At 35.3% G+C, this 27,615-nt stretch overlaps 4 protein-coding genes across 6 annotated transcripts; 3 read left to right on the forward strand and 1 right to left on the reverse strand.

Annotated features, from left to right (window-relative positions):
- Nucleotides 1-1,619: 1,619 nt before the first annotated feature.
- LOC105167663 (ABC transporter B family member 19) lies at nt 1,620-8,715 on the forward strand. Its single transcript, XM_011087460.3, has 10 exons — nt 1,620-2,263; nt 2,361-2,415; nt 2,871-3,046; nt 3,549-3,749; nt 4,052-4,311; nt 4,401-4,717; nt 4,805-5,028; nt 5,114-5,933; nt 6,102-6,343; nt 7,329-8,715. The coding sequence occupies exons 1-10, from the start codon at nt 2,015-2,017 to the stop codon at nt 8,535-8,537; spliced, it is 3,753 nt and encodes a 1,250-aa protein (XP_011085762.1). The 5' UTR covers nt 1,620-2,014; the 3' UTR covers nt 8,538-8,715.
- Nucleotides 8,716-15,543: 6,828 nt separating this feature from the next.
- On the forward strand, nt 15,544-16,993 carry LOC105167664 (transcription factor PRE1). The gene is made up of 2 exons (XM_011087461.3): nt 15,544-15,821; nt 16,675-16,993. The coding sequence occupies exons 1-2, from the start codon at nt 15,684-15,686 to the stop codon at nt 16,822-16,824; spliced, it is 288 nt and encodes a 95-aa protein (XP_011085763.1). The 5' UTR covers nt 15,544-15,683; the 3' UTR covers nt 16,825-16,993.
- A 2,005-nt stretch (nt 16,994-18,998) lies between these two features.
- Nucleotides 18,999-20,788, forward strand: LOC105167666 (homeobox-leucine zipper protein ATHB-23-like). The gene is made up of 3 exons (XM_020695996.2): nt 18,999-19,397; nt 19,481-19,860; nt 20,082-20,788. Exons 1-3 carry the CDS (start codon nt 19,304-19,306, stop codon nt 20,427-20,429), a joined length of 822 nt encoding a protein of 273 aa, XP_020551655.1. The 5' UTR covers nt 18,999-19,303; the 3' UTR covers nt 20,430-20,788.
- Nucleotides 20,789-20,907: 119 nt separating this feature from the next.
- LOC105167665 (protein IQ-DOMAIN 31) lies at nt 20,908-26,882 on the reverse strand. 3 transcript variants are annotated; one of them, XM_088883594.1, is made up of 7 exons: nt 26,692-26,882; nt 25,732-25,842; nt 24,647-24,931; nt 23,954-24,157; nt 23,344-23,409; nt 21,502-22,528; nt 20,908-21,250 (listed from the first exon to the last, which is right to left on the reverse strand). In XM_088883594.1, the coding sequence occupies exons 2-7, from the start codon at nt 25,804-25,806 to the stop codon at nt 21,219-21,221; spliced, it is 1,689 nt and encodes a 562-aa protein (XP_088739720.1). In that variant the 5' UTR covers nt 25,807-25,842; nt 26,692-26,882; the 3' UTR covers nt 20,908-21,218. The 3 variants fall into 3 exon arrangements, with proteins under 3 accessions (XP_088739720.1, XP_088739718.1, XP_088739719.1); XM_088883592.1 differs by having other exon boundaries at nt 23,344-23,421; XM_088883593.1 differs by lacking the exon at nt 26,692-26,882 and adding an exon at nt 26,460-26,616 and having other exon boundaries at nt 23,344-23,421.
- Nucleotides 26,883-27,615: the final 733 nt, after the last annotated feature.

Consider the following 27,615-nt stretch of genomic DNA (forward strand, 5'->3'; position numbering starts at 1 on the left):
TATATTTATTTATAATATATATTTAAAATATAAAAAATTATTTATTATACATACACAGAAACGACGTGCTAGAACGGCTAGTTAAATTAAAAAATAATTCTAAGAAAGATGTTAAGCAACCATGCATGCATGCATGCATGCTCTAGAAAGCAAATTAATTGAGATATAATTATTGAAGAAAATCTTGTGGCTCCCTTTTGTCCCTCTACAATCACTCTTTTATTATCATCACTCCTATGATTTCTTCTGCCATTTTTACTAAATTAATTACTTCCTTAATATACCTATAAAAAAAGTACTTCCTTAAAATACAAATATGGTATAGAATACACATTCACATATATTTGTTTTCTGGAAAAAAAAGAAAATATTTATTCAAATTCAATTTAAGAAAAATAGGCAATCATCAGTGTCTTACACGTCGATTGCATCGGATTTTTACATATAAAATCTAATTATATTATTTGTTAGAGAGAGACGTCAGAGTAACTATATTGGCTAGCAAATAATGAGTTTATCGATAAATTTGTGTTTATACACGTTTCAAGTTAACTCATTTATTCAATTTAGATAAGTTATTCATTTTATCTTATTTCAATTCCATTTAATTACATAAATATAATACAAATTTAGGATATACACGTGTATCAAATGTGTTCCTACCAATTATACTTTAAAATCTAGGCCATCGATTGAACCGAAAAATTGACTAGATCAAGAGTTATTGGTTCAATCGCCATGATCGAATAAATGATGTCATAGTAAAATTAATATATAAAAATATATTAAAATAATAAGTATCCCAAAATTTGATAGTAAATCAATATGTTAAAGTATTAATGTCAAGAATACAATAGAAAAACTGCATAATAACAAAAATGACAAAATATTTACCATTATAATTAAGTTATAACTTAATCTTATTTGTCCATAAATAGTTAGCTTCCCCCATTCTTAAAATTATTAATAAATCTTATTCCGTTGCTTATGATTTAATTAATGACTTGGGCAATCACATGAGATAAAAATTTAATTAAATTATGGGCTTAATACATTCGTTCATTTATTAATATATAATTTAAATAATTATTATAATGTACGTTTTGGTTTCATGGTATATATATATATATTTTTCTCAATTTTCATATAAAATATGATATCATCGATTTCAAATTATATCAATTCTTGAAAATCTTAAAAGAAATTTATGAATCGGCCGATTCACTTGATTTCAGATCAGATCAATCGGGTTATGGATTGAATCGATGGTTCCAATAATTTTTAAAAAATAGAATAATATTTAGATTAATCCAATTTGATGAATGGGATGGAACAGCGTTGTAAGGGGTTAAACTTTTAAATAAAAATTTGCTTTTCAAGAAAAGTGGGTTAAAGGTAAAGGGTAAAAGGAAGTGGTAGTCGCAGTTGGAGAAGATAAAAGTTGATAGCTAAGTTGAAATAGTAGTAATATATGAGACTGAGAGCACAAAATTTAAAGGCGCAGACTGAGCAAAAGGTGGGTAGATTCTCTTTCTCTATTTCCATGAACCAATGTTTAAATGAAAAGACCTAAAGCCCCCTCCAACCCCCGTCCCTATAAGTAACTAATATTACTCATCACCCCCACACTAACTCTCTCTCTCTCTCTCTCTCTTCTCTACTACACAGACACTGCTGCACTCGCACTGTTTTCAGTCTCTCCACCTCATACATTACCGGCGACCCCGGAGTTAGCTCTGTCTTCTTTCTCTCTCTCTCTCTCCCTACTGAACCCATTAATGAGCTATAAGTGTACAAAAGTAGAGCGCTCTCCTTTAGATCCCCAGTTGGTCAAGATTTCGATGATATGCTGAATATTGAGAAAGCCCACCAGATATATAGCCATGAAACACTTTATAATTTTGAATGAGACGAACTAATCTCTCTCTCTTGTTGGTTTCTTGAGAGTGAGTGAGTGAAAGCTAGCTGTTTTCTCTTATTTCAAGTTTCAAGATTCCATTTTTTGTCTTGGAGAATGGCGGAGGCAGCTGATCATGGGAAAGCAATGCCGGAGTCTGAGAAGAAGAAAGAGCAGAGCCTGCCGTTTTACCAGCTATTTTCGTTTGCAGATAAATATGATTACTTGCTGATGATCTCTGGCAGCATTGGGGCCGTCATACACGGGTCTTCAATGCCTGTTTTCTTCTTGCTTTTCGGTGAGATGGTCAATGGTTTTGGTAAAAACCAAATGGATTTGCACAAAATGACACACGAAGTTGCCAAGGTCTGCCTTCTTGTTTCCTTATAGTCCTCCGTTTCTAACCATCTTTGTGTAGACTTACTCAGATCTGAGTGTTAATTTTTGTCACTTGATGCTGCAGTACGCTCTGTATTTCGTGTATCTTGGATTGGTAGTCTGCCTTTCATCCTATGCAGGTGGGATTCGTGATCTGGGCTCTTCTTTTTCTTCTGTTATTCCACCTCTGTTTGCTCGAATACAGTTCAAATTTTTGTAGCATTGTAATAAAGTTTCAATCTTTCTCCAAGCGTTCGTTTTTTCATACTGTATTAGCCAGTTCATTCCGGATCAGTCGCACGTGGTCCTTGGACCGTCCCTCTGTCTTTTTCCTCATCACCTGTCGATTTCCTAAATATTTCCCTATTTTATAGTATTATCTCACTCCCACTACACATCTCTCTCACTGTTCATACCTCGAAGTTAGTAGTAATTCTCCATTTATTGTATCTGATTCCTTTTTCCCTTAATAAAAAAAGGACCCATTTTTTTGCTCAAACATTTGAATATTTGATCACTTCTTTTTATTCATTCTTGGGAGTTGAGTTGAATCATTTTCTTTATTTATGTAAAAATAAAAAATAAAAAATTGCAGAGATTGCATGCTGGATGTACACTGGGGAGAGGCAAGTGGGCGCGCTGAGGAGGAAGTATTTGGAGGCAGTGTTGAAACAGGACGTGGGTTTCTTCGACACGGATGCAAGAACAGGGGATATTGTTTTCAGTGTCTCAACTGATACTCTGCTTGTCCAAGATGCCATTAGCGAGAAGGTAAATTCTTTTCTCTCTTCTCTTCTCATAAACGGTAACGTTGCAAATCTAGTATTTTCTGTCAAAAGAGAACGGCGTAATCTAGTACTGGACGAATGTTTCACTAAACAAGGAAAAAACGGATCGGTTCAAGGGAACCGTTGGTAGCCATTAATGCGGGACCATGGAGTAACTTCTGATCGCTCTTCTCATTTCTAAATCTTTGTGCTCACGTTAGCATGGCTTTAGTTAACATGCGCCAGTATCTTTCTATTTTGGCTGTTGGTTTCTGGGTTGAGTTCACTTCTCTGGGGCCAGTTTGGATTGATCTTAAATTCCAATATTGTTTACCTTTTCAGTTTACTATCTTGTTTTTTATTACACTTTTTTACTGCTTTTGCTACTACTACTTCTAGTTCTTGAAAGAATTGCAGGAAAGCTTATAAAGTGTACCATTTTATTTAGTGTTTTTTCTTTTTCTTTTTCTTTTTTTTGAGTTCTTTTACTTTTTTTTGGATTATAGGTTGGAAATTTCATACATTATCTGTCAACATTCTTGGCGGGATTGGTGGTTGGTTTTGTGTCAGCATGGAAGCTAGCTCTACTCAGTGTGGCTGTGATTCCTGGAATTGCCTTTGCTGGAGGTCTGTATGCCTATACTCTTACTGGACTCACCTCCAAGAGTCGCGAATCCTATGCCAGCGCCGGTATCATTGCCGAGCAGGTTAGCAGGGAATGAAATGACTGTTTTTTGTTTTAAACACTCGTTGTTTGTTTATTTTTGCATTTAAATGAATTGTAGCAAATCTTCACAGCGTGAAGTTTCACAGTTAATAGCAGTTATGGTAACTATAATATTGACATGCTGAGACATAATTAATATGTGGAGAATTAAATCTAATGTAATTGAACTTGAGAAGTAACTATTTGTCTAGACTCTTGAGCATTAAGAATTTTGAAAGGAATTTCGCAAATAAACCTTGTGAGTAACCCTTCTGTGCTCTAATGCTTGTTCTGTCATTGCAGTCGATTGCACAAGTTAGGACCGTCTATTCTTATGTCGGTGAGACCAAAGCCCTCAGCGCATATTCAGATTTAATACAAAATACTCTAAAGCTGGGGTACAAGGCTGGAATGGCTAAAGGACTGGGATTAGGATGTACATATGGTATAGCATGTATGTCTTGGGCTCTGGTTTTCTGGTATGCTGGTGTTTTTATTCGAAATGGGCAGACAGATGGTGGCAAGGCGTTCACAGCTATTTTCTCTGCCATTGTTGGTGGCATGTAAGCTCCTACTGATAAAATCTTTTTGCACCGTTCTTGAGCTGTGTAAAAGGAAAATCCTCAGATTATGATACATTTGATTTGTGCAGGAGTTTGGGTCAGTCGTTTTCTAATCTTGGCGCATTCAGCAAAGGTAAAGCTGCTGGATACAAGTTGATTGAGATAATCAAGCAAAAACCCACTATAGTTCAAGATGCATCAGATGGGAAGTGCCTGAGTGAGGTCAATGGGAACATTGAGTTTAAAAATGTAACTTTCAGCTATCCCTCAAGACCAGATATTGTCATCTTTAGAGACTTTTCCATTTTCTTCCCGGCTGGAAAAACAATTGCAGTAGTCGGTGGAAGTGGTTCAGGAAAAAGCACTGTTGTCTCCTTGATAGAAAGGTTTTACGATCCGAATCAGGGTAACTAAAGGCTTAATTCCTCTTGTTCTGAGATTGATATTTGAAGTGACTTGAACTTAATGTAGGTTACATTGATGAAATGGACAGGAGAAATTCTTCTAGACAACGTGGACATAAAGACACTGCAGCTGAACTGGTTACGGAATCAAATTGGTTTGGTAAACCAAGAACCTGCACTCTTTGCCACCACAATACTTGAGAACATTCTCTATGGAAAGCCTGATGCGACTATGGCAGAAGTCGAGGCTGCTGCTAATGCTGCTAATGCTCATAGCTTTATCACCTTGCTTCCAAATGGATACAATACTCAGGTTGGTTTCATTAGCAATTTCCCTTCACTCAGGCTGCTTCTTGTTATGACTGTGATGCTAATGCACTTGTTCGATCCAAATATAGGTGGGAGAGCGTGGAGTCCAACTCTCAGGTGGCCAGAAGCAAAGAATAGCCATTGCTAGGGCTATGCTGAAGGACCCAAAGATACTTCTGCTCGACGAAGCAACTAGTGCGCTTGATGCGGGTTCAGAAAGCATCGTTCAAGAGGCTCTAGATCGTCTTATGGTTGGGAGGACTACAGTAGTTGTAGCTCATCGTCTCTCAACAATAAGAAATGTAGACTCGATTGCCGTTCTACAGCAAGGGCAAGTTGTAGAAACCGGAACCCATGAAGAACTAATTGCCAAAGCTGGGGCGTATGCATCCCTTATCAGGTTCCAGGAAATGGTAGGTAACAGAGATTTGTCTAATCCTTCAACGCGCCGTACACGCTCAACACGGCTAAGCCATTCACTGTCAACCAAATCTCTTAGCCTTCGTTCTGGGAGTTTGAGAAATTTGAGCTATTCCTACAGCACAGGTGCTGATGGCCGTATAGAGATGGTCTCAAATGCGGAAACTGATAGGAAGAATCCAGCTCCGGCTGGGTACTTCTGCCGACTTCTTAAATTGAATGCTCCTGAGTGGCCTTACTCAATCATGGGAGCCATAGGGTCTGTTCTTTCTGGATTCATTGGCCCAACTTTTGCCTTGGTGATGAGCAATATGATCGAGGTATTCTACTATACAAATCCTGCTGCCATGGAACGTAAAACGAAGGAATATGTTTTCATTTATATTGGTGCTGGTCTTTATGCTGTTGTGGCATACTTAATTCAGCACTATTTCTTCAGTATAATGGGAGAAAACCTTACTACACGAGTCAGGAGGATGATGCTCGCAGGTAAACGGTTCTTATTCAGCATTTGTGTTTCCTATTATCCGTTCATTACCAGCTAAAAAGAAAGTGGACCTGCTATAATTTACATGCTAAAATGATCCTTTGTTTTCTCACATAAGGCATTATTAACCCACAATTCTTAAACAATATTTCTTTTCACTCCTTTTTCAGCAATTTTGAGAAACGAAGTTGGATGGTTCGACGAGGAGGAGAACAATTCAAGCCTCCTTGCAGCCCGCTTGGCCACGGATGCAGCGGACGTGAAATCTGCCATTGCCGAAAGGATATCTGTTATATTGCAGAACATGACTTCTCTTCTCACTTCTTTCATAGTTGCCTTCATCGTCGAATGGAGAGTTTCACTCCTCATATTGGCTACCTTCCCTCTACTTGTCCTAGCAAATTTTGCTCAGGTAAGCCCCTTAAACTTCAAAAAGTGCAATTATAAGATCATAGGTGTCCAAACCAAAAATTTATCTCATAGGCTGAGGGCATTGCATTGAGAATGTTATTTTTGTTGAATTTACATTTTTTGAGGTAAATATTTGAATCTTGGAACCCAAAGATATTGTTTTCTTGGCACTAGAAGACAAGTGTGTACTTACGACACGACAGCATGGTGCTCTGCATGTGCTCCCTTCAGTTCTGACTCTTTGAAAAATTAAACAAAGAACTGATACACCACACCCCCAAGCCCTGAGGAAAAGAATGAAAAAGTTCTATTATTGTTCATCAACATCAGTGCAATGGGAATTGTGTAGGTTCTATTAGTAGAGTTTCATTTCACTTCTACCTTCACTGGTCTAAAGTTTTTCACGCTGCTCTGACACTGCTTGGCAGTGAGCCTCAGTTTTTTGGTCTCTGATAAATTTGGGAAAACCAAGTCATTTATTGAGGGTTTCAGGGTTTGAATATGTGTACTTGTGGGGTTGATAATTATTTTTACCTTATCCCTTTTCATTTCTTAATATGTAAATAATTGTTGGGGGCAAATCTGTAGTTTTAATATTTTACTGTCATTCTCGTATGAATAGTTGATGAGTGATTATAAATATAATTATGTACGAAGTTCTATTATATTTGGAGAAACTTGAGCGATTGTGGATGTAAGGGTATTCTACAGACCACGTAAAATGTGTGTATTTTGATTTTCCTTTCCGATTCTTGTGTACGTACGTTTCAGGATGTAAGGGTATTCTACAGACCACGTAAAATGTGTGTATTTTGATTTTCCTTTCCGATTCTTGTGTACGTACGTTTCATAGTCTGTCTTGTAATTGAAGTTACTTATATTATGTTCCATGTGTACAAGAGCCCAGCAATTTTCATGTTATTAAGTTCTGTTGTTTCTTGATGCAACATAATGCTGACAATTTCTGTTACTTTTGCAATGTACAGCAACTCTCCCTCAAAGGGTTTGCTGGAGATACGGCCAAGGCGCATGCAAAAACTAGCATGATTGCCGGGGAAGGAGTAAGCAACATTAGAACCGTTGCAGCATTCAATGCCCAAGAAAAGATCCTTTCTTTGTTTGCCCACGAACTCCACATCCCACAACGTCGCAGTCTCAGGCGCAGTCTGTGCTCCGGTTTGCTCTTTGGTCTCTCTCAGCTGGCTCTTTATGGTTCTGAAGCTCTGATTCTTTGGTATGGCGCCCACCTCGTTAGCATAGGCGCATCCACATTCTCAAAGGTCATCAAGGTGTTTGTTGTCTTAGTCGTCACAGCCAATTCAGTTGCAGAAACCGTGAGCCTCGCTCCTGAAATTGTAAGGGGCGGAGAAGCCGTTGGCTCTGTGTTCTCAATACTTGATCGCCCCACAAGGATTGATCCAGATGATCCCGAAGCCGAGCATGTTGAATCCATTCGTGGCGAGATTGAGCTCCGTCATGTTGATTTTGCTTATCCATCACGACCCGATGTGCCGGTGTTTAAGGACTTCAACCTAAGAATCCGAGCCGGGCAGAGCCAAGCTTTAGTCGGTGCAAGCGGATCAGGGAAGAGCTCTGTAATAGCACTGATTGAAAGATTTTACGATCCTATCATTGGGAAAGTTATGATCGACGGAAAAGATATCAGGAGACTGAATTTGAAATCCCTTCGCCTCAAAATCGGTTTGGTGCAGCAAGAGCCAGCTCTATTTGCATCCAGCATTTTCGACAACATTGCTTACGGAAAAGAGGGGGCAACCGAAGCAGAAGTAGTCGAAGCAGCACGAGCAGCAAATGTGCACACGTTTGTTAGCGGACTGCCTGATGGCTACAAAACACCGGTCGGCGAAAGAGGCGTTCAGCTCTCTGGAGGGCAGAAGCAACGGATTGCAATAGCACGGGCGATTCTCAAGGACCCGTCAATCCTTCTGCTTGATGAGGCAACCAGCGCTCTCGATGCAGAGTCAGAATGCGTGCTGCAAGAAGCACTCGAGCGGCTAATGAGGGGCCGAACGACCATTGTAGTCGCCCACCGCTTATCCACAATACGGGGGGTGGACAGCATCGGGGTGGTTCAAGACGGGCGAATTGTGGAACAAGGCAGCCATGGTGATCTCATAAGCCGACCCGATGGTGCTTATTCTAGGCTCTTGCAACTGCAGCGCCATCGCATATGAAACGGTCGAAAATCAGCATGCGTCGATTAACCATTGTTTTTCATTTCTTTTTGTATTATTATGATGATGGCTAGCTGTAGATATGGGGATGTGAAGTCCACCTTTCAGCATGACAAACTCCATTCCCAATATATGTTTAAAGTTATAAATAACTCTAATGCAAAAATCTGTGTGTTCATCTGTTTTTCTCTGGTTGGGATACATTACTTTGTTGAAAAGGTAAAGGGCAGCCATAATCTCCCCTTTCCAGCTCAATGGACTTTTAACATTCTCTTCTTTCTCCCCCATGTGGTTGCTGATGTTCTTTTCAGTTTCTGGAAAACAGCCACTTTCTTCCGACAGCTGAGGATATTTAGACTCATCTCTACCTTGTATATGTTGGAAAGACATTCATTTCATCCATGTGGCCTGAATTATTGAAAGCAAAGCAAGAATTAGCCATCACTACATTGTAAATTTTTTTAGGTATTTTTGAATAGATAGAAGTAACTTGTCTTTTCCTATACAAAAGTTGAGCGACCAGCATAATAATCTTTTTGTACATTACATAGGAATTCTTCATCGTTGTAGAAGAGGAGCGACCAATACAAGCAACTCCATTATGACATTAGAGCTACTAGCAGAAGAAGTTCACGCTGTCTGGATTGGGGTAACGTGAGCGGTGCACTCCTACAACATCGCGAGAGTCCACTAGATCGTATCAGCGAAGTCTTAACAAGGTTTTTGTAGAACTTAGAGGAATAATCATTGTCAAAACCTGTAAAAGTAGACTGCGAACACGTGATTAAACAACACTAGGGCCTCTGGTATGGGGGAAGCCTCCGCCTCGGCCCTCCCCTACCGATGCGCGTGCATACACAAGCAGTACAGGCTAATGAACCCCGGCGGCGCGTGATGTAGCAATCATTTTTTAACATGATCATAGGAATCTTCCACTAACGAAAAATCTCCTTTTTCAACCATAACTACTACCTAAGAAGTAAGTTCATGGGCTATCCCAATTGCTTGCAAGAGGAATTATTGCATATTGCACCTAACTACACCATTGGATCTCAGAAGTTTCCACTGTCAAACTCGAAATGCTCATACTCTTTTCATCTCTCAGACACAGGATGACGCTTCAACGTACAGTGTACAGTAACAAGCCTGCCTTCTCCTCCGCATCTATTACAAAAGTGAGTAAATTTGAATGAGTCCAAGAAACACTGTCCAACTCTCCCAGAAAATGCTGACAGCCTTCTCAGGTCTGCACTCACCTGATTACTTGCAGAAAATACTGGAAAACCATCCAATCCAATCACGGGTAGTAACTCAAAAGCGAAAATATTTTACCTGTAAAAAAGAAAAATACTTAGATGATTTCTGAGTTTGTAAATCTTTTTTTTCATGTGAGTTCGAATATTTAATTGTAAATTGATGTTACATTTCACGTTTTATTTAACATATACAAATGATATTTATATATTGAATTACAAAATACAATACCAAACGATAGTAGAAGATCCGAACTAGAGTTAAATCGTCGAGTTTTACTCAATTCTGATACGGGTCTAATAAGAAGGGTTTTTAAAGGATAAAAATATCCCCATAAAACCTCAAAATACACAAATAAGACAAAAATCCCTTGGTTTCACCTAACCCAACCAAACTCGCTGAACTTAAATCACAGTCGTCAATTATCTAAGATCACGACATGGTTACTCATACAAGTATGTAAATTTTAGCCTTATAAATACTCCTAAACCATTCATAGGCCAAAGTATGTCATATTTTGACAGAACATTTTTTACTTCTTTTCTTTGGATCTTGCACTCGATTAACTTAAATATAAAAGGTTTTTAGTTGAGAACTTTCTAAAAAGTCTAATGATTTTTCAGACCACAAACATTTATTTGGATTAGGCTGCCCTTGAGGTCATTTCGATCCGACCCAGATCAAATTTGAAACTTTATTAAAAAAAGTTGTATTATATTTTGTATTGGTATTTTATAATTAGATTCCGTATTTAAAATTAATCTTATCTCTATATTTAAAAGTAGATTCTAAAAAAAAAATAGGATATAAAATGAAGTGCATAGCAAAAGTTAGATGCAAAAATAAGAAGCAAAGCATTTTCCATCTGTAAAGAGAGCAATAATTGGAGGTTATTTATAGCGGGGAGTGGGGTTTGTCCATCTCTGCTACTCCACTGCCTTTTCTCACGTGAAACTGAACTGATAACATAAATGAAAATTTTGCTAATCTTAAGAATTGTCATTATCAATTTAATGGTGGTGTGCGTGAAGTACGATTTATGTGTGAATCTGTGGGGATCACCAACTATTAAATCCTTCACATGCTCATTTATAGCAAAGTACGACTTAGATTTTTTAACTATCAATTAATTAGTGTTACTGCCAAACAAGGCAGAGCAGCTTCCAAGCATACGTTCACACTTGAGAGGAGACGCACATGACAAAAATTAAGTGACAACTGATAATTCACATGGTTGGAGTGAGTGGTGGAAGGACCTGTTTGGCTCTTTCTTCTCTGAAACTCAGAAAAATAAATGAAGGGTCTCCTTCATTGTGTTTTCTGTTGAGGTGGCAGCTAGTCTACAAACTTTGACTATCCATATACACAACATTTTTACTGATGAAATTATATTTTTAGGGAGTGTTTGTGCAAATTTTTTTTTTTAAAAAAATGTTGTTTTTTTATCTTTTTTATTTTAAAAAAATATTTTTAAGGTGTTTGGAATGTCAATTTTCACTTTTAAAATTGCTAAGAAAAGCATTTTTAGATCAAAAGATAAAAGCAACTTAGCATGTTTATAGCTGTTTTTTTTTTTTGTTTTTTTGTTTTTTTTTTTTAAATAACTTCATTTCTTACTACTTTACCTTTATCATAAGAATTTTAATTTAACTGTACTGTTTTAAATTTATTTTAAATTTTTTATATTTAAAATTGATATTGAGATTTTTAAATATTCCAAATAGTGTAACCACATATTAAATATTTTTATAATTTTATATTTTATTTGCTATACTAATTATATTATTCTCTTATCATGAAAAAATATTAATTAAATGACTATGACTAATAAATAAAATATATTTTTTTCATTCATGCAAGTTTAATGATTGTGTATGAATCAAGAATTATATTACTTAGTGAGATTTTTAAAATAGTCCCAGAATTGAAAAAACTCCACAGGTTTAGTCTTATACTTTAGAAAATTTTTAGAATGGTCCTAAAATTGAAAGTTAGTCTCATAAATTTTGTAAAATAGAGGACTAAATGTGTAAATCTCCCTATTCTATGGGACCAAAAGAGTAATTTTCTCCATGTTTATATAAAGAGTAAATTATGTTGAACATCCTTAAAATTCGATATAATTACAAATACATTTTTATTATTTTAAAAATTAAAAATACCACTTAATACGATTTTTTTAATGAAGAATAAAATAAATATAAAAATTCTAATATCGGAGAGACGTTACATTATCATTAAAAAAATGTAAAAACATAATATTGGATGAATATTATTATCAAGAAAAATATAAATTTTTTAAAAATATGTGCTAATAGGGTTAAAAAGGCATTTTGATGAATTTAATACAATACAAAAACTAATAAATTGGGCCAATTATTGAAAAGATGTTATTATCAAGGGATCGATAGTTTTTTAAATTAAGAATATTTTAATTATATCAAATTTCAGGAATCTCGATGTAATTTATATTTGTATATACATATACTTAGACATGTATGTATATATATATATATATATATATGAGAAATTGTCGAGTATATATGCATGATCGCATCTGAATTTCAAACTCATTAATTACAAATATATAAAAGAAGTTCTTAATCGTGAGAAAAATACTGGGTAGACTAAAAGTTTGCAAGGGACAACCCAATAATTCTGGTACAATATATTTTTTTATGGGATATTTTGTATTCAAATTGTTAATGTATGTGTGTATTGGGTGCGTAAGTGTTAAAAAATTATATAATTTTTTCTTTATATATATATATATAATTACAAAAATTAACACTAACAGTTAAAAAAATAGAGTAGTTTGTGTAATAATGTCGATATTTTTTAAGAGTAAGTGTAGTTTTTTAAAAAATATAGCTGGTTTATGTAAACAATGTTGACGTTTCTGATAGGCGTATATATAATTATCTAAAAGGTAGGAATTATTTTTGCAAACATACCATATATTAGAGGGTGTAAACGTAATTATCCTAAAAAAATTTCTGAAAACTAAACAGGGATTGAAATGATAGGTTGTCTAACATCAGATTTGGATGAAAGGATTTGGATTTAGGGATGTAAGAAAAGAATTTCAAGTGATGATATACAATTATTCAAACAAATTCAAATCATCCTTAATTTATAAATATTCTAATACATTATAAATGGCTATGTTCTTATTTATTTATACTATTATAAATAAGAACTCCGTTTTCGTACCATCTTTTGAATATTTATTTATTTTTAATTTATTGCATTTCCTTCAATAAAATTTGATCATAATAATAATTTTAATGTATCTAATAAATTTACTAAAATACCCCTGAAACTTACACATGCCTGAACTTTTCATACATTTTATATTTTGGAATTATATCCCATAATTAATAACCAATCATTACTAAAAAAATTCAATTATTTATGATTTTTAAAATTTTTTTAAATACACATATCGAATGTTGGGTGAATATTAAGCAAAGTGCAGGCTCGAGAGTGGTCCTAAACTTCAATAAATGGATTGGGCCCTTAGAGAAATTGATATAACCTGTGGGCTCTAACCCAATTGAAAGACGCAGAGAAGCCCAATCCAAAAATCATTTCATCTGTAAATGGGGAGGTTGATGCCTTGAGTAGTTGGATTGGTCTCGGTTTTGTCTATATATAAACGGATTTTAATATATGTTTCACTGTAATAGTAATAATAAATACTGATTAATTATAGATACTTGATATTAATAATTTACGTATATTAATAAAGAAATTAAAAATCGACTAGAAATAAAAAAAAAGAAAAGAAATGATAATTTTGAATAATTAATAAAATAATTAAAAAGTAAGGATTGGTGAATTTTGAATATTTGAAGAGAGAAGAGGTGGATGCAAATAATGAAAGGAGAAAAAGGGCCGACAAAAGCATAATTAATTAATTTGAGTAAAAAGTGGTTGGTTAATAATGCAGATGGCCACGTGTCACGAGGTGGGTGGTGGTGAAAGGCATTTGACATTATTATCGACAATGAAGCTATCAAGTGAGTGGTGCTTCATGTCTCTTACAAGGAGGAAAAATCAATTATTTTTCTCACTTTGTTGTACATTTGTTGGGCAGTGACCATTTGTACCAACACCCTCACCCTCAACTAACTTATATATACCTCACAATTTATCCTCATGTCCCTTTCACTTCCCCATGCCTTTATGCCATGCACATATGTTTCCCTTCCATTTTTCCTTTAATTAATTACCAAATTCGATCACTCGAAAATATTAATTATTTTTCCCAAATATTTGCGTCATCTACAATTATTAATTCGTATTATACTTTATATGTATTGCACATTATGTGTATATATAAAGTATAAATATAAGTTTTTTTAATATCAATTTGTGATGAAAGATTCCAATTGTATTCTAAATACTAAAAGATGGGTCTATTTTTTAATTGTGAGCCAATGATATCATTTTGAATTCCTACTTAAACTTTGTAACAAAATCTTGAACATCTATTTTTATATAGATATGCTGTGGTATGCAAATATCATGTATCTAATTTATTGCTATCTCCCATACTTGAATTGATTCTCTCTCTCTCTCTCTCTCTCTATATATATATATATATATTGGATCAAAATTGTCGAAACCTCCAAGGATAGCTAAATCCAAGACAAGCGTTGAGTAGACAAAATGATATGCTTATTAAGAGGTCCCTAGTTAAAATATTTCGATATTTAAGTTAGCTTGAATGTGAAAGTTGAGTTAAATTACAAAATATATTCTCTCAAAAATGGGATTTCTTGACTTTGGAGTATTTATAGGACCATATGTCCGTACTTGTATGGACTTACATGTCAGAAGTCTACTTTCGAAGTGTTTATGAATGAACGATGGTGATGCAGGGTCACCATATCGAGTCAGATCGAGGTAAAAATACGTGAATCTGTTGGGTCTTGATTATGGCAAGTTTTTCCATGTTCTAATTCTTTTTTTACCAAATCATTTTCTAAAAAAAAAGCATGTCGGATTGCCATGTCATCAATTTTAGGTGTTAACATGGCTGATGTAGAATTTTCCAGCCATATAGACAAAAAATGGCTAAAATTACCATAATTTTTAAAAATGAATGTGCATAGAAAATAATAAAAAAAATACAAAAAGATATAAGTAGAAATAACAAAATCAGCATGGAAGCAAAAAATGATGGAAATTGAGAGGAAGCATGCATGTGTATTGAGTTGAAGTGAGATGGATGTGTGAGGGCACAATGAAGGGATGGAGGAGGGATTACAAAGATAATTAAGTGTCCAATGATCACATGCTCTTGCATATTCAGACATACACATCAAGCCCCACTTTGCTAGTACAATAACAACCACATTATTTACAATACATTCACTTTTTTTTAACCTATCTTTCACATCCATATATCAAATTATCCCCCAATTCTTCCAACACTATTAAAAAATTTTAAATAACTTGGTCGAAAAATACCCTACCACACTAACAATAACACGGGAAAATATTAGGTCTAAACTCGCATGTTGCTAAAAGATGAAAAAAATAGTCGGAACGATAAAAATTTCATGACGAATAATGACCACTCACGACATGGGTTATGAGGGGTTAGATTTTCCTATAAAAGACAATCACATGGATAGGTATATCATTCCGTAGCTCCACTCATATCAAAAGTTATGTATGTTGGCTCTAAAGTTCCATTATCAAACCACACGTTTCAAACACTATAATTTGAATTAATGTGAATTCACATGGTTTTAAAAATGCATCAGCCTCTTGCTCTGTACCACTCTCTTTGTTATAATTCTATTCACTTTATCTCACTTCACATGTATATATATGAATGAGGTAGGTTGAGAAATTAAGAGCAGAAGGTTCTAATTAAGGATGTCGGGGAGAAGGTCGAGGCAGTCAAGTGGGAGCTGTTCCAGTTCCAGAATAACAGATGATCAGATCATTGAACTCGTCTCCAAATTGCATCAACTCCTTCCTGAGATTCGCAACACTACTAGGCGCTCCAACAAGGTATACATACCTACACCCTACAACACACACACACACACACACACACACACACACACACAAGCACACATTGTTCTCCTACATGTAAATATACACCAACATTTATCTTCACCACAAATTCCAGATTGAGTTTTATCAAATTCATAGACATTAGTAATGTAATTTGTGTACAACATTAAAATGGCTGGAAAAATGCATGTGATCAGCTTAATTTGGTTTATTTTTCGAGCCATTTTTTATACTTAATGTGATCAAAATTTTAAATTATAGAATAAAATTGTCAAAATGGATTCGTATATCTCCATACTTACAGGATTAAATTTGTATTTTTTTCCAAACGATTATCTTCACGAGAAATGTTAGTTCAGATTGAGTTTGATCAAATTTAACATTAGTTCTGTAAGTTTTGTGCAAGTTAAGGAAATCAAGTAATTAAAGGTCGACAAGTAAAATAATATGTGTGTATGTGTAAATTAATGAAAAAATGCAAGCAAACCCCTTGTGATATCGCAAATGAGCAAATTACCCCCTTATAAAAAAATAAATAGCGATTTACCTCTCTGTATTTTTTAAAATACAATAATTTACCCCACTATGATTCTTAAAATGGAGCAATTTACCTCCCTATATAAGGAGGTAAATTGCTCCCTATATAAGGAGGTAAATTGCTTCATTTTGAAAAGTACAATGGGGTAAATTGCTATATTCTTTTCATAGGAACATAATGTGCTCATTTTCAATTCACAAGGGGTAAATTGGTATTCACCCGTAAATTAATTATACATATAAAAAAAAAATACAATTAAAAATGAAACACGTTTTTTAGCTAAGAAGGTGATATATGGAGGTGGTGCAGGCATCAGCAGATAAAGTGCTACAGGAAACTTGCAACTACATCAGAAACTTGCACAAAGAGATGGATGATCTGAGTGCGAGGCTATCCCAACTTCTCTCTACCGTAGATACTGACAGCCCCGAGGCTGCAATAATCAGGACTTTAATCTAGTTACTAATTATGTTTAAGGAATTTGGGTTTTATAATTAGGTGGATGTTTTCCGAGGCTGTCTGCAGATATAATTATAATAACTCATCGGCTGTGATGTGTGCAATGGTTGTAATTAATTAATGTTGAATCATATATAATAATAAAGTATCTTCAACTCTCCTAAATCTTAATTCCTAATTTTCATCACCATACATTAATATTCTCATTAATTCTTTTTTTATCAATCTAAATTACAAAAATACTTGAAAATGTATAAATTCATTTTGACAATTTTGTACTGTAATTTTAAAAATTCGCATGTTAAAGACCTACCAGAATATGCTAAAATAATAATAATAAAAAAAGTACACTCAATGACCCTTAATATGCAAAATTTTTAAATTTACAGAATAAAAATTTTGAAGTACGAGTAATGATCACTCTATATGCGTACATATATACAAACATCATATATTTAATTATACAGAGATGAAGAATCAACGATTCATTGTATGAGTGGTGAGATTGTGAGCTCGAATTTTAGGAATGTATGTATATTTGGTTTAAAAAATTACACAAAGAAGAAAAAGGGGAAACGCTTTCTGGGATAAACTCGTGTCTTAATAAGAAAACTGTAAAAGCGTCATACATGATTTCTGCTAATTACAACTTAAGAAGAGCCTGATTTGAGGGGGCTGGCAATCTTTTAATGGGCTGGACTCATTGGGCCTTTACCCAGACCATATGATAAGTAGTCTAGCCCATTTAGACACATTAACTTTTTTCCACTCACTCATCCAGACACCATCTGAACCCAAAATCTGAAAAAAGAGATCTTAAAGCCCAAACTGGAGGACTGTCCCTTAAAGAAATTATTTTGAGCATAATTAGTAATGAATAAGGGAAGCATTGTGGAGTACAAATTTAGGGTGTTGATTACAAGTTGAAAGAAAGTAGAAGATTTATATATTGGGAAAAGGCAGATGGGCACAAGGAAGCATGTGATGGAGAAGATAGAGAGTTGAAGAAGTAGAACCCCAATTGGGAGAACAATACACATTCCAACTAAGGATCCATGTGCCTTAGCTTATTTTTAGGCCACAACCAGGTGGAGGTGGAGGTGGAGATGGGTGAATAATACCATACCCCCCATCTCACAAAATTAATACTTATATAACTTATTTATTTGGATTATGTCTCCCTATTATGCATATATATAAAATTTCAAAAATTAATGTCATTTTACGTACATTGAACGAAGATGAGGGACTTGACTTGACTTGAGAGTTTTCAGTGCTTACTGATATTAATTTATGAGGGTTATGTCAAAGTGAACAATACTTTATACAAATATGTCTGATTCAAATAAACAAATACACGCCACAATAAAGACATTTCATGGTTCAGTTCATTGTCCAATCTGAATTCCGAGATTGGATGAGTTAGGTCATTACCCACCTTTTGCTTTGTTTGGGTGATTTTCTTGGTGCCATTGAACATCCCCAAGAAGTTGAATTCTTGATATGCTTTTCCAGTCTCTCGCTATCTTCTGCCAAACACGATTTCTGCATACAACGTTTTTCGCAAGGGAAAGACAAAGTTTAGCAGGTACCAAATAAAGGAAAACATTCTATTCTGGAGGTAAAAATTGAGCAGTACTCAACCTTTTAGTACAATTTGCACTTTTCTATGTTTTATTTAAATTGTGTATTAATCTTCCCAGTTCATTAATGATTAATAAAATAAAATGTAAATATCCGGTTGTCTTAAATAACACTTTGTCGTCTTAGAATTGAGTATATTGGTAAATTTTAACCCGTCGACTTAATTAATATTCGGTGAAATTATCGTTACTGGATAAATATTAACTGATATTCAGACATAGATGACAGGAAATTAGATTGATTTTGAAATCAAGAGAGGGAGAAGAATTAAATTTGAGTTGGTTTAAGGTGCGAATTATAGACATTCCTCTGAACTTGTCTAATTATTGCAACTGAAATATAAAAAAAGAATAATAATAACCCTTTTAGCAATAATTCTGATAAAAAATAATTGTAAGAATGAGAGACGAAGATGAGGCTGAAAGTGCTGGAAAATGGAAGAATTGTACATTTTTTAATGCTCATGTAATAATATCATCTTCCTCACTAGTTTTTCTGCCTGTTTACATTGAAACAGAGGGACCAATCATTTATATATTGCCCGACATCAAAATAAGATTCTTGGAGGAAACGAAAATATGGAAACTACATAAGAAGGTCCGAATTCTACAATCATGCATAGGAAATTTTCAGGAAAATAAGGAAAATTTAAAAAAAAAAAAAAAATTAAAAAAAAAACACTTCGTCTTCATCTTCCTTTCTCTCACCTGCAGAGTCTGTCCCTGGATTCCAGTCTTCCCACCCATCCATTCTCAAGAATTCACACACAAAAGAAGTATACAGTGTCTGTAGTTTCCAGGGCCTGGAATTAAGTTCCAGCAAGTAGTATTTATATATGGCTTTTGTCCCAGCAGCTGAATCCATGTTCAGAAACCATGACGATGGCCATTTGCCCACATTATCATCCTGTGCTCCTCAAGACTTAAACGGTACGTTCTGGCGATTCTTTTACAACGTTTATTCTGTTCATTTCCTTACAAGAAATCCTAATTCTTGTAAAAATTTTGTTCAGATGTTTCCCAGTTCTTGATGAGGAGATCCATGTCATATTCCAGGCCATTTGATGTCGAAGAATTGCAGCCCGAGGATGACATGTCGGACGATGGCTGTCAGCATTTGGGAGAGAAGAAACGGAGGCTGAACCTGGAGCAGGTGAAGGCCCTGGAGAGGAGCTTTGAATCAGGCAACAAACTGGAAGCCGACAGGAAAATGCAGCTGGCTCGGGCTTTGGGCCTGAAGCCCCGACAGGTTGCTATATGGTTTCAGAACAGAAGGGCCCGATGGAAGACTAAGCAACTGGAGAAGGATTACGGTGTCCTGAAGAGACAGTTTGAGTTAATCAAGGCTGATAATGATGCCCTCAAGTCTCAGAATAAGGAACTTCGCTCACAGGTTTATTATGTTTTCCTATGTTTATTGGGCCTTAATTATGATTATTATTCCTATTTTCTTTAATTCATGTTCAATTATCAGTTTTCCCATGATGTAGAATATTCAAACAACAATCAAGTGATGTTAATTTCCTTCCCAATTTTCTAAGGTATCATAAATTCGAGTAGTTTCGACTGTTATTTATTATAGGTAACTGTTCTTTAATCTTTAATATGCTGCAGCTGACTGCCCTGAGAAGTAGAAAATCAACTGGTTCCGAAACAATCAACCTCAACAAAGACAATGAGGGTTCTTGGAGCAATGGAAGCCTTGAAAACAGTAGTCATGATGTCAAACTTAACACAACATCAACAGACAGCACAATAATGTTTTATCATCCCAACAACAATCAGGGTTTCGTTTCCCCTTCATCCGTTGGAGCTGCTTCTCTGACGCATATACTCCAATCTTCATCAAGAACAGCTGATCACTTGCAGGCGTCGTCGAACCAGCCCCACTGCAGCCTGTTCGGCGGCATTGAGGAAAACCAGGAGTTCTGGCCCTGGCCTGAGCAGCAAACTTTCCATTGATGAATATATTTCAATCGATCGTACTGAATGTCTGTAGTATATAATTTTGATTTTTGCTAATAGATCAGGCTGATCACTAGGTTTATCCTGGGGCAAAAATCAGACCTGCAATGAGTGAAATTGTTTTGGTCCCCGAGCCGCAGCCTAATTTGACAGATATGGCTGTGCTCCTCACTGTATTGCCAGACATGCATGCCGGTGGCAACATTAATGCTAGGAGCACCGTTAGATTTGCAGCCTGCTGCTGAGAAATGTACCCTAGTCCTGAGCCCCTCCAAGCATAAATGTCATTGTGTGCTTATAAACCATGTAAGGGCACAGTGTATTTCTGGGATCTTTGTTTTGCTTGTTCTGATGAATTCTGTAGGCAGTCCGACAAAAGTTGATTGTATGTTGAATAGGAATATGGTAAAATGGAAATGACACCTACCGACATTTCTGCATTTCATCTAATAGGCTAAAGAAGTAGACTCGTAACTTCCAAACAGGGGTACACATTAAGCATGGCCAGTTTTACATTGTTGATCATGACAGTAAGATGAAACTGTAAAAGCACACAAATGATTTTTAGATTGTCAACAGAGACTCTGAATCTATGACTATACATTCCTCGGTAAACTGACAGTAGTAGGGGAAGACAAGGTTATATTTAATAATATCAAACAACTATGGTTTCTCAAAGTCCACTTTCACCTCTTACATAAACCCTGCACAAGAACAACACGAAACTCTGCAGCTACATGGTTGAGCAATCCCAAGATTTCTGGTTTTAAGAAGAAAGCCGCATTCTCACCTCCTCCAACCCGGCTGGAGTACTTTATCTGACATGTGATGTAAAACATTTGTAATTTATTCAAACTGAGAGGACAACATAAATGGAGGAAAATGCATGAGCTCATACAACCTAATGACACATGATACCAAAGGATATGAGCAGAGAATCAAGTTGCATAAGAAAATCATCATAAATAGAAGCAAATTTCACAAGGCCTAAATAGACAGAAGAAATGAATCACTATGGAAAGAAGTGATAATGGTTGACTAAATTACTAAATAGTGAAAGTATGCTTACCATCTCTCGAGGACGACATCGATCTGTTAGTTTTGCCGCCTCCCTTGCCATTAGCTTGCACTGGCTTCTGTATTCTGGGTGACAATGAACTCAATTTGCCATTGGTCGAGGCTGGGAGCGAGTGACGGCGAACATAACCATGTTCTGCCCCATCTTCACTAAATTTAGAAGATCCCTGAGCTCTAAGCTTTGCCTTAGCAGACTCAGTGGCTGCCATATAACTTGGCAGGCTTGCGGTGTTCTGTGAAATATTTTCAGTATACTCCTGTTTTGCCGGAAGAGATCTCCTCTTCCTGATTTTCTGATTTTCCTTGCCACTCTCATCTTCCTTAGAGCTCAGTTCCTCGTGCAAAAACTGATTACTTTCCATCTTGTCACCATTTTCCAAGGAACGAGTCTCAACAAGAGGATGATCATCATGTAGCACATCAACTGGCTCAACCGTTGTCATTGTTTCTTGAGGAGCTTCAAGCAAAGCCAGTTTATCAACTACAACATCGGAATCAGCAGGCTTTTCAGTGGAAATTATCTTTCCTGGCCCAGAAACTTCAGGTGCTGTGGAATTCAACATTGTTTTCCCATTCGTCTGTGGCTGTGGCTTCTCAGTTTCAATTTCTGACTTTTCAGAAGCCGCCGTTGCAGAGGCAGAAACTTTTCTCAGATTCCGTTTGACCCTCTCAAGTTCATTTTGGGGCAGGTCTTGCACTGACTCTGTTTGATGACTTGTGACCTTCCTTGGATTCCGCTTGGGCTTATCCATTTCCAAAGAACCTAAAGCACCATTATCACCATTTGCTGAACTTGAAGCCTTTCTGATAGTTCTTTTTGACTTTCCAGCATCATTCTCCACAATTTGTGAGCCATTCTGCTTCTTCTGAGGCTTCACATTCAAAACTTTTCTTGGGCGTGCAGGTGGTTCCCAGAAGCAAGATAATGACCAGCGCTCAAGCCAGTTCCAAGCTGAATTGGGTTCAGCCAGATCATATTGAAGACTCAGGGGCATTGCAGTTGGCAATGACAGAACAAGCTAGCACAATCAGCAAAGTATGTTATCAGAACCTTAGTAAAAAGAAATGTTTATTGGACAATTACGTTCACCATACTATTCTTCATTTAAACATATGTGAACAGCTTTAATATTTTTATGATTATAAGATTTTAGTTGAATGGATCATCTGAGACAGGAATCTCCATGTTATAGACCAAAGTTTATGTAAAGATGCAGCATCGATCCATATTTTTGCGTTGTTTCAAAGCAAACCAAACACTTTAAGTGGACAATACATGTAGGTGAAACAGGAACTAATTTCAGAAACATGTCCCTTCTGTGCAAACCCGACAAAACATGTGCATAATATTTTATAAGTAGTTTTATTGCTACATAAATATAGTAAAAGATCATTACATGTTCATACAAGCATGAATACACGCAATAACAGTTTTGTGCCATGGGTAAAAATAACTCATTAGATGTAAACTGTATGCATCCCATAAAACCTTAATGTGACTTATTGTCTTATTTTAATGTAAGGCCTTGACAATTTCCTGGTATTCCAAATGAGTAAAAGTAATTCGAGGATATTATTGTTCTTGTAAGGCTGGATCTAGGCGACCACACTGCAAAGTGAAAAGTCCAATTGTGAGAGGAAATCAGAACAATGATATCTTAGTGAAGAGGGGCTATATTTTGTCTTGTCCATTTTGCACGAGTTACTGCAGCAAGGACCATATACAAAAGAAATCCATTAAAAAAATTGATATTGATTAACTCTACAAATGAAATATTCTACCGAAGGAACAATTAATATTTTCTTGCTTTGTCCAGAAAACATTATAACCAACCTTATGGACATAAGCATTTGTTGCTAGCTTCTCTGACCCAACAATTGAGTTTGCTCCAAGATCCACCTGTTCAGCATCCTGATTAAATAACATAAATATTTAACAAGAAGCACAAAGAACCTTCCAAAATAAATGGTTATATATTTAATATATAACTAAACCAATATATCCAGGGGAAAACCAGAAATTTGCATGAATCCATTTACATGTGCCAAGAGTAAGATGAGATGAAATAATTGTTTGGCATAAGTCAAGACTTCTAATCGGGATGTTTTCAAATACATATATATATATATGTGTGTGTGTGTGTGTATAACGAAGATTATGGAAGTTAAAATGAATGAGAAGATTCTATAATGCGTGAGAAGGAAAATCCAAGCCAAAAATCACCAAAATTAAGATCATAGACAAGATATTGAGACAAAAGGTGCCAAACAATAATTTTATATTTATACACACAAAGAAAGCAGAAACAATCCAAGGTGTTTAAAGCAGATGATAGATGTCAGCTATGCGAACAAATCAAAGAGCCAAAATAAGAAAAGAGACACAAAAGGAAAATAAAAAGGCAATGTAGGTTCGTCAATGAAGTTACACAATTTGGACTTACCTGAAGCTTTCCCACATTATACTTTTTATGGCCTTCGTGCATGCTATCTGAGAGTCTAACTCTTCTTCCACGAGCCAGCGCCTGGATCTTAACAACTGCCTGCATGCAACGCAAAGTGGCAACAGCCTGTCTCCTAACCAAATGTCCACGAATAAGAGCTTGGAGCCTTATGATACCCTTGAGAGCCCGAAAAGCCCGACGAGCCTGTTAACATAGGCGAAAGTAAATAATATAAAAAAAAAAAGCCCTAGAGCCGTGTTACACACATCTAACAGCCAGGAAAGAAGTCTAGAGGAACTATGTGTAGAGATACTTAGTTGAACCCCTCCTTACAATTTACATAAACTCAGGAGCAGGCAAACATCTTCACTTGTAAAAGCATTTCCTGAATGGTTTTGCATTTTGACCATGAATGTCAGGATTGGCTATAAAACCCTTTTTGGAAACAGCTCCAGCCCATGTATGATATCCTCCATAGGAATAAATACAAGTATGACTAATGTGATGAACACATTGTAATCACAAATCATTGAACAACCCCTGATAAAATCCCGACGGAGATACACATGTATTTGTGGAAGGATTAAAATCACTACAAGTTCATCTAGAACTTCTGAAGCACCCTCCCTTGGTCAGACAAAGCAGAATAATCAGCTATGTAGCAACTTGACATGCAATGCCAGATAATATTACCAAGTAGCCCCTAAATGCTGCTTGTGCTTTTCTGGCAGCTTGTCCTTGTCTCAGCATCTCAGCATCACTGACTTGCACTGGAACAAAATTACTATGTGATTCCAAATCTTGATTCACAGGTAAAGAAGCAACAGTGCTGGATAGAACGCCAGATGTGCCCTTCTCAAGTTCCACATTCTCCGGACCTTTATCAGTAACCTGACAAGGATCTGATATGACAGGGGAATTCTCACCCAGATCCTCTGCTGGTGTCTTTGCAGGAGCCTTTTTATCAGATGTAACATTCTGCATAGGTTTCAATTACGATCAGCGTACAGAGTCTTTGTGTATGTGATGGAAAAATTGCATAATTTTTAATTTATAATCCTATCTTAACGTTGGAATACACATAACTGACTGCAAGTAATAATTTCCCTAGATTGAAGAGCCTTAAACAAAATTAGTAAGTAACAATGAATAATTGAAATAATTATTTGAAATCAGATATCGGCAGAATTTCAACTTTCATTACATTTTTAACATCAGGCCCCGGCTAGTACGACGCACTTCTACAAAACCTAATGGACTAAAGAAAGCACAAATAGAATTTCGCAGAAACTAAATTAGGCAGTAGAAACAAACATTGTAATCCTGGTTATAAGGAAATTGAACATAGTAACAAATTAGTAAAAGAACTTACCAAATGTTATATACAGAGTGCAAAGTCATAGAATCTACTGAATCTAATGCTAAATAAGTAACAATATCAACTGAGGTTAAAAAGGGATAAGATGTCCAGATGAATGTTCCAACCATAGGTATTTCCAACAGAGCTTAGATAGAAAACAAAGGAAGGAACCATTATAAAACCAGAAAGATTACAGGAAGAACTCTTCCTTCATGATCAGGATTCAGGAAGATCCAAGTTTCAAATTGTAGATAATAACTTGAGAAGCCAAGTATGTAAGGCAAGAAGGTAGCCTGATAATTATTACAACACAATCCATGCACACTGGCAAATTGAAATATACAGTTAACCGTAGACTTTCACGAAAACAACCAAAAAAAAGGAGCTGGTGAACAAAGGGAGACACAAAACTTCTTACTTTGGATAGATTAGATTTAGAATGCTTCTTCCCGAACAGTACAGTCTTGATCCATCTTCCAGGAGACTTCCCCATAGTATTTCAATGCTAGAAAAACTGATAATTCAAGCTCTGCATGGCATAAAAAAAGCCTAAGCCTGAATACACGAGAGTTGGAAGATGCATGACCACACATGTACAAATGAGAACCGAAATAAAACAAAGAAGGCAAAAAGGCTGATGCATCTACTCTAGTGATCAGTCTACTTTTTCCACTCCAATGAAAAGCAACAGTTTTTAAGACATAGAGGATAAAAATTGTATTCTGGAACCGTTAGCAACTATAAGAATCCAAAGCAAAAATAGTATCAAATTTGTAGAAGACAGTAACAACAGCGGAAAGAAGAAATAATCCATCCAGGAATTCACCAAATCTTTCGCATAAAAAAAAATCTACGAAACAGGGAATTAGTGGAAAAAGGAAACAGTGAATTTAAATTAAACTGTCAGAAGCTAAAAATGAATATTAATCCTCATCTCCAGACAAACCAAAAACAAAGAACAAAACACAAAGGCAAATCAGAAAATGGTAAAAACGTTCATAAACCCACCAAGATCTGTAACTAAACCCATAAAAAATAGCAAAACCCCAGAACCAAACACATAAAATGCAGGGCAAAAGAAGCGAAAAACACAAAGATTAGAGTGGGTTTCGGTGGAATGTAGCTCAGATCTGAGATTTTTCCAACCTGAATACAGAAACAAAAAGAAAAGAAAGGAATTCTTTCGCAGCTCCAAAGTTCTTGAAGAGAACCCACAAACTTAAAAGAATAATAGACCCAGTTACTACATACACATCACACATACAAAACTTAAACGAAAGGTAAAATCTTTGAGGATAAACAAAAGCAATAAATGCGAAATTTCAAAGATGAAAGTAAAAACAACAAGAATGAATGGGCTCTCGAACCGCCCTACTACCTCTACATTCAATTTCATATACTCATGGCAACCAAAAATGGCACCGTCTCTCTCTCTCTCTACTCTACTCGCTCTCTTAGCATTCCTTGTTTTCTTCACTGGTGAAAGCCCAGAAATGGAGAGGGTAAATATACATACATTAGACTGTATGTATACATGTTGTGGTGAGGTGGTACAGTGAGTGGGGTTTGTAGTTATACAGTCGCTTTTACTAAAGTTGTTGAGTGTTCGTACATTTTCTTTTTTCCTCTCTCATTGCAATATCTTATTATTACATTAAAAAAATTATAAATATAACGGACCGTCGAAAGAATATTTATTAGATAAATATTAATACTAAAAAATATTTATAATTTTTAAATAATAATAAAATAATTATAATTTTAATAAATTTCGACCTAAAAAAAAGTTAGCATGCTATGTGATGATGTACAAAGTATTAGGAAAAATGAAAACATATTAATTACCAAATATCTAAGTTAAATTTCTTTGGCGGCTAATTAAATTTACAGTCAAAAAACCTTTTTTTTGGCATTCTTAATTTTTTTAATTATATATTTTTTGGAAATTCAATAAAAAAAGTATTTTTACTGAATAAATTAGCATTAACCAAAAAGTGTCCGTCTTCATTATAACAATGTCAATAAAAGTACAGATTGAACTTTTTATTGTACCTTTTATTTCATTTAATATATATATATAAAGATCATATTATTTATTTTATTTAAAAAAAGTTTCTATCCACATAATATATATATATATTGGAAAAAATATAATAGAATTTAAGATAAAAAATTTCAGTCCAATAAAAATAACATAAATATTCAATCTTTATTAGAATTTCAGTTTCCTATGCAGTGGTTCTTACTTGAGGCAAAATCATTTTTTGTTTTACCAAATTTAGACCAATCCATATATTTTTAT

The sequence above is a fragment of the Sesamum indicum genome, linkage group LG8 (genome assembly GCF_026168435.1).
Source record: "Sesamum indicum cultivar Baizhima isolate 11 linkage group LG8, ASM2616843v1, whole genome shotgun sequence".
NCBI classification, from domain to species: domain Eukaryota; kingdom Viridiplantae; phylum Streptophyta; class Magnoliopsida; order Lamiales; family Pedaliaceae; genus Sesamum; species Sesamum indicum.

What these genes read in the sequence shown, in the direction of transcription:
- LOC105167663 (XM_011087460.3), top strand. Translation starts at nt 2,015, where the DNA reads ATGGCGGAGGCAGCTGATCATGGGAAAGCAATGCCGGAGTCTGAGAAG. An exon ending in TGACACACGAAGTTGCCAAG is followed by an intron (nt 2,264 to 2,360) that starts GTCTGCCTTCTT and finishes TTGATGCTGCAG; the next exon opens with TACGCTCTGTATTTCGTGTA. An exon ending in TCCTAGCAAATTTTGCTCAG is followed by an intron (nt 6,344 to 7,328) that starts GTAAGCCCCTTA and finishes TGCAATGTACAG; the next exon opens with CAACTCTCCCTCAAAGGGTT.
- LOC105167664 (XM_011087461.3), top strand. Translation starts at nt 15,684, where the DNA reads ATGTCGGGGAGAAGGTCGAGGCAGTCAAGTGGGAGCTGTTCCAGTTCC. An exon ending in CTACTAGGCGCTCCAACAAG is followed by an intron (nt 15,822 to 16,674) that starts GTATACATACCT and finishes GAGGTGGTGCAG; the next exon opens with GCATCAGCAGATAAAGTGCT.
- LOC105167666 (XM_020695996.2), top strand. Translation starts at nt 19,304, where the DNA reads ATGGCTTTTGTCCCAGCAGCTGAATCCATGTTCAGAAACCATGACGAT. An exon ending in TGCTCCTCAAGACTTAAACG is followed by an intron (nt 19,398 to 19,480) that starts GTACGTTCTGGC and finishes AATTTTGTTCAG; the next exon opens with ATGTTTCCCAGTTCTTGATG. An exon ending in ATAAGGAACTTCGCTCACAG is followed by an intron (nt 19,861 to 20,081) that starts GTTTATTATGTT and finishes AATATGCTGCAG; the next exon opens with CTGACTGCCCTGAGAAGTAG.
- LOC105167665 (XM_088883592.1), bottom strand. Translation starts at nt 25,806, where the DNA reads ATGGGGAAGTCTCCTGGAAGATGGATCAAGACTGTACTGTTCGGGAAG. An exon ending in CTAAATCTAATCTATCCAAA is followed by an intron (nt 24,932 to 25,731) that starts GTAAGAAGTTTT and finishes AAACCTATGCAG; the next exon opens with AATGTTACATCTGATAAAAA. An exon ending in CAGCATTTAGGGGCTACTTG is followed by an intron (nt 24,158 to 24,646) that starts GTAATATTATCT and finishes CTATGTTAACAG; the next exon opens with GCTCGTCGGGCTTTTCGGGC.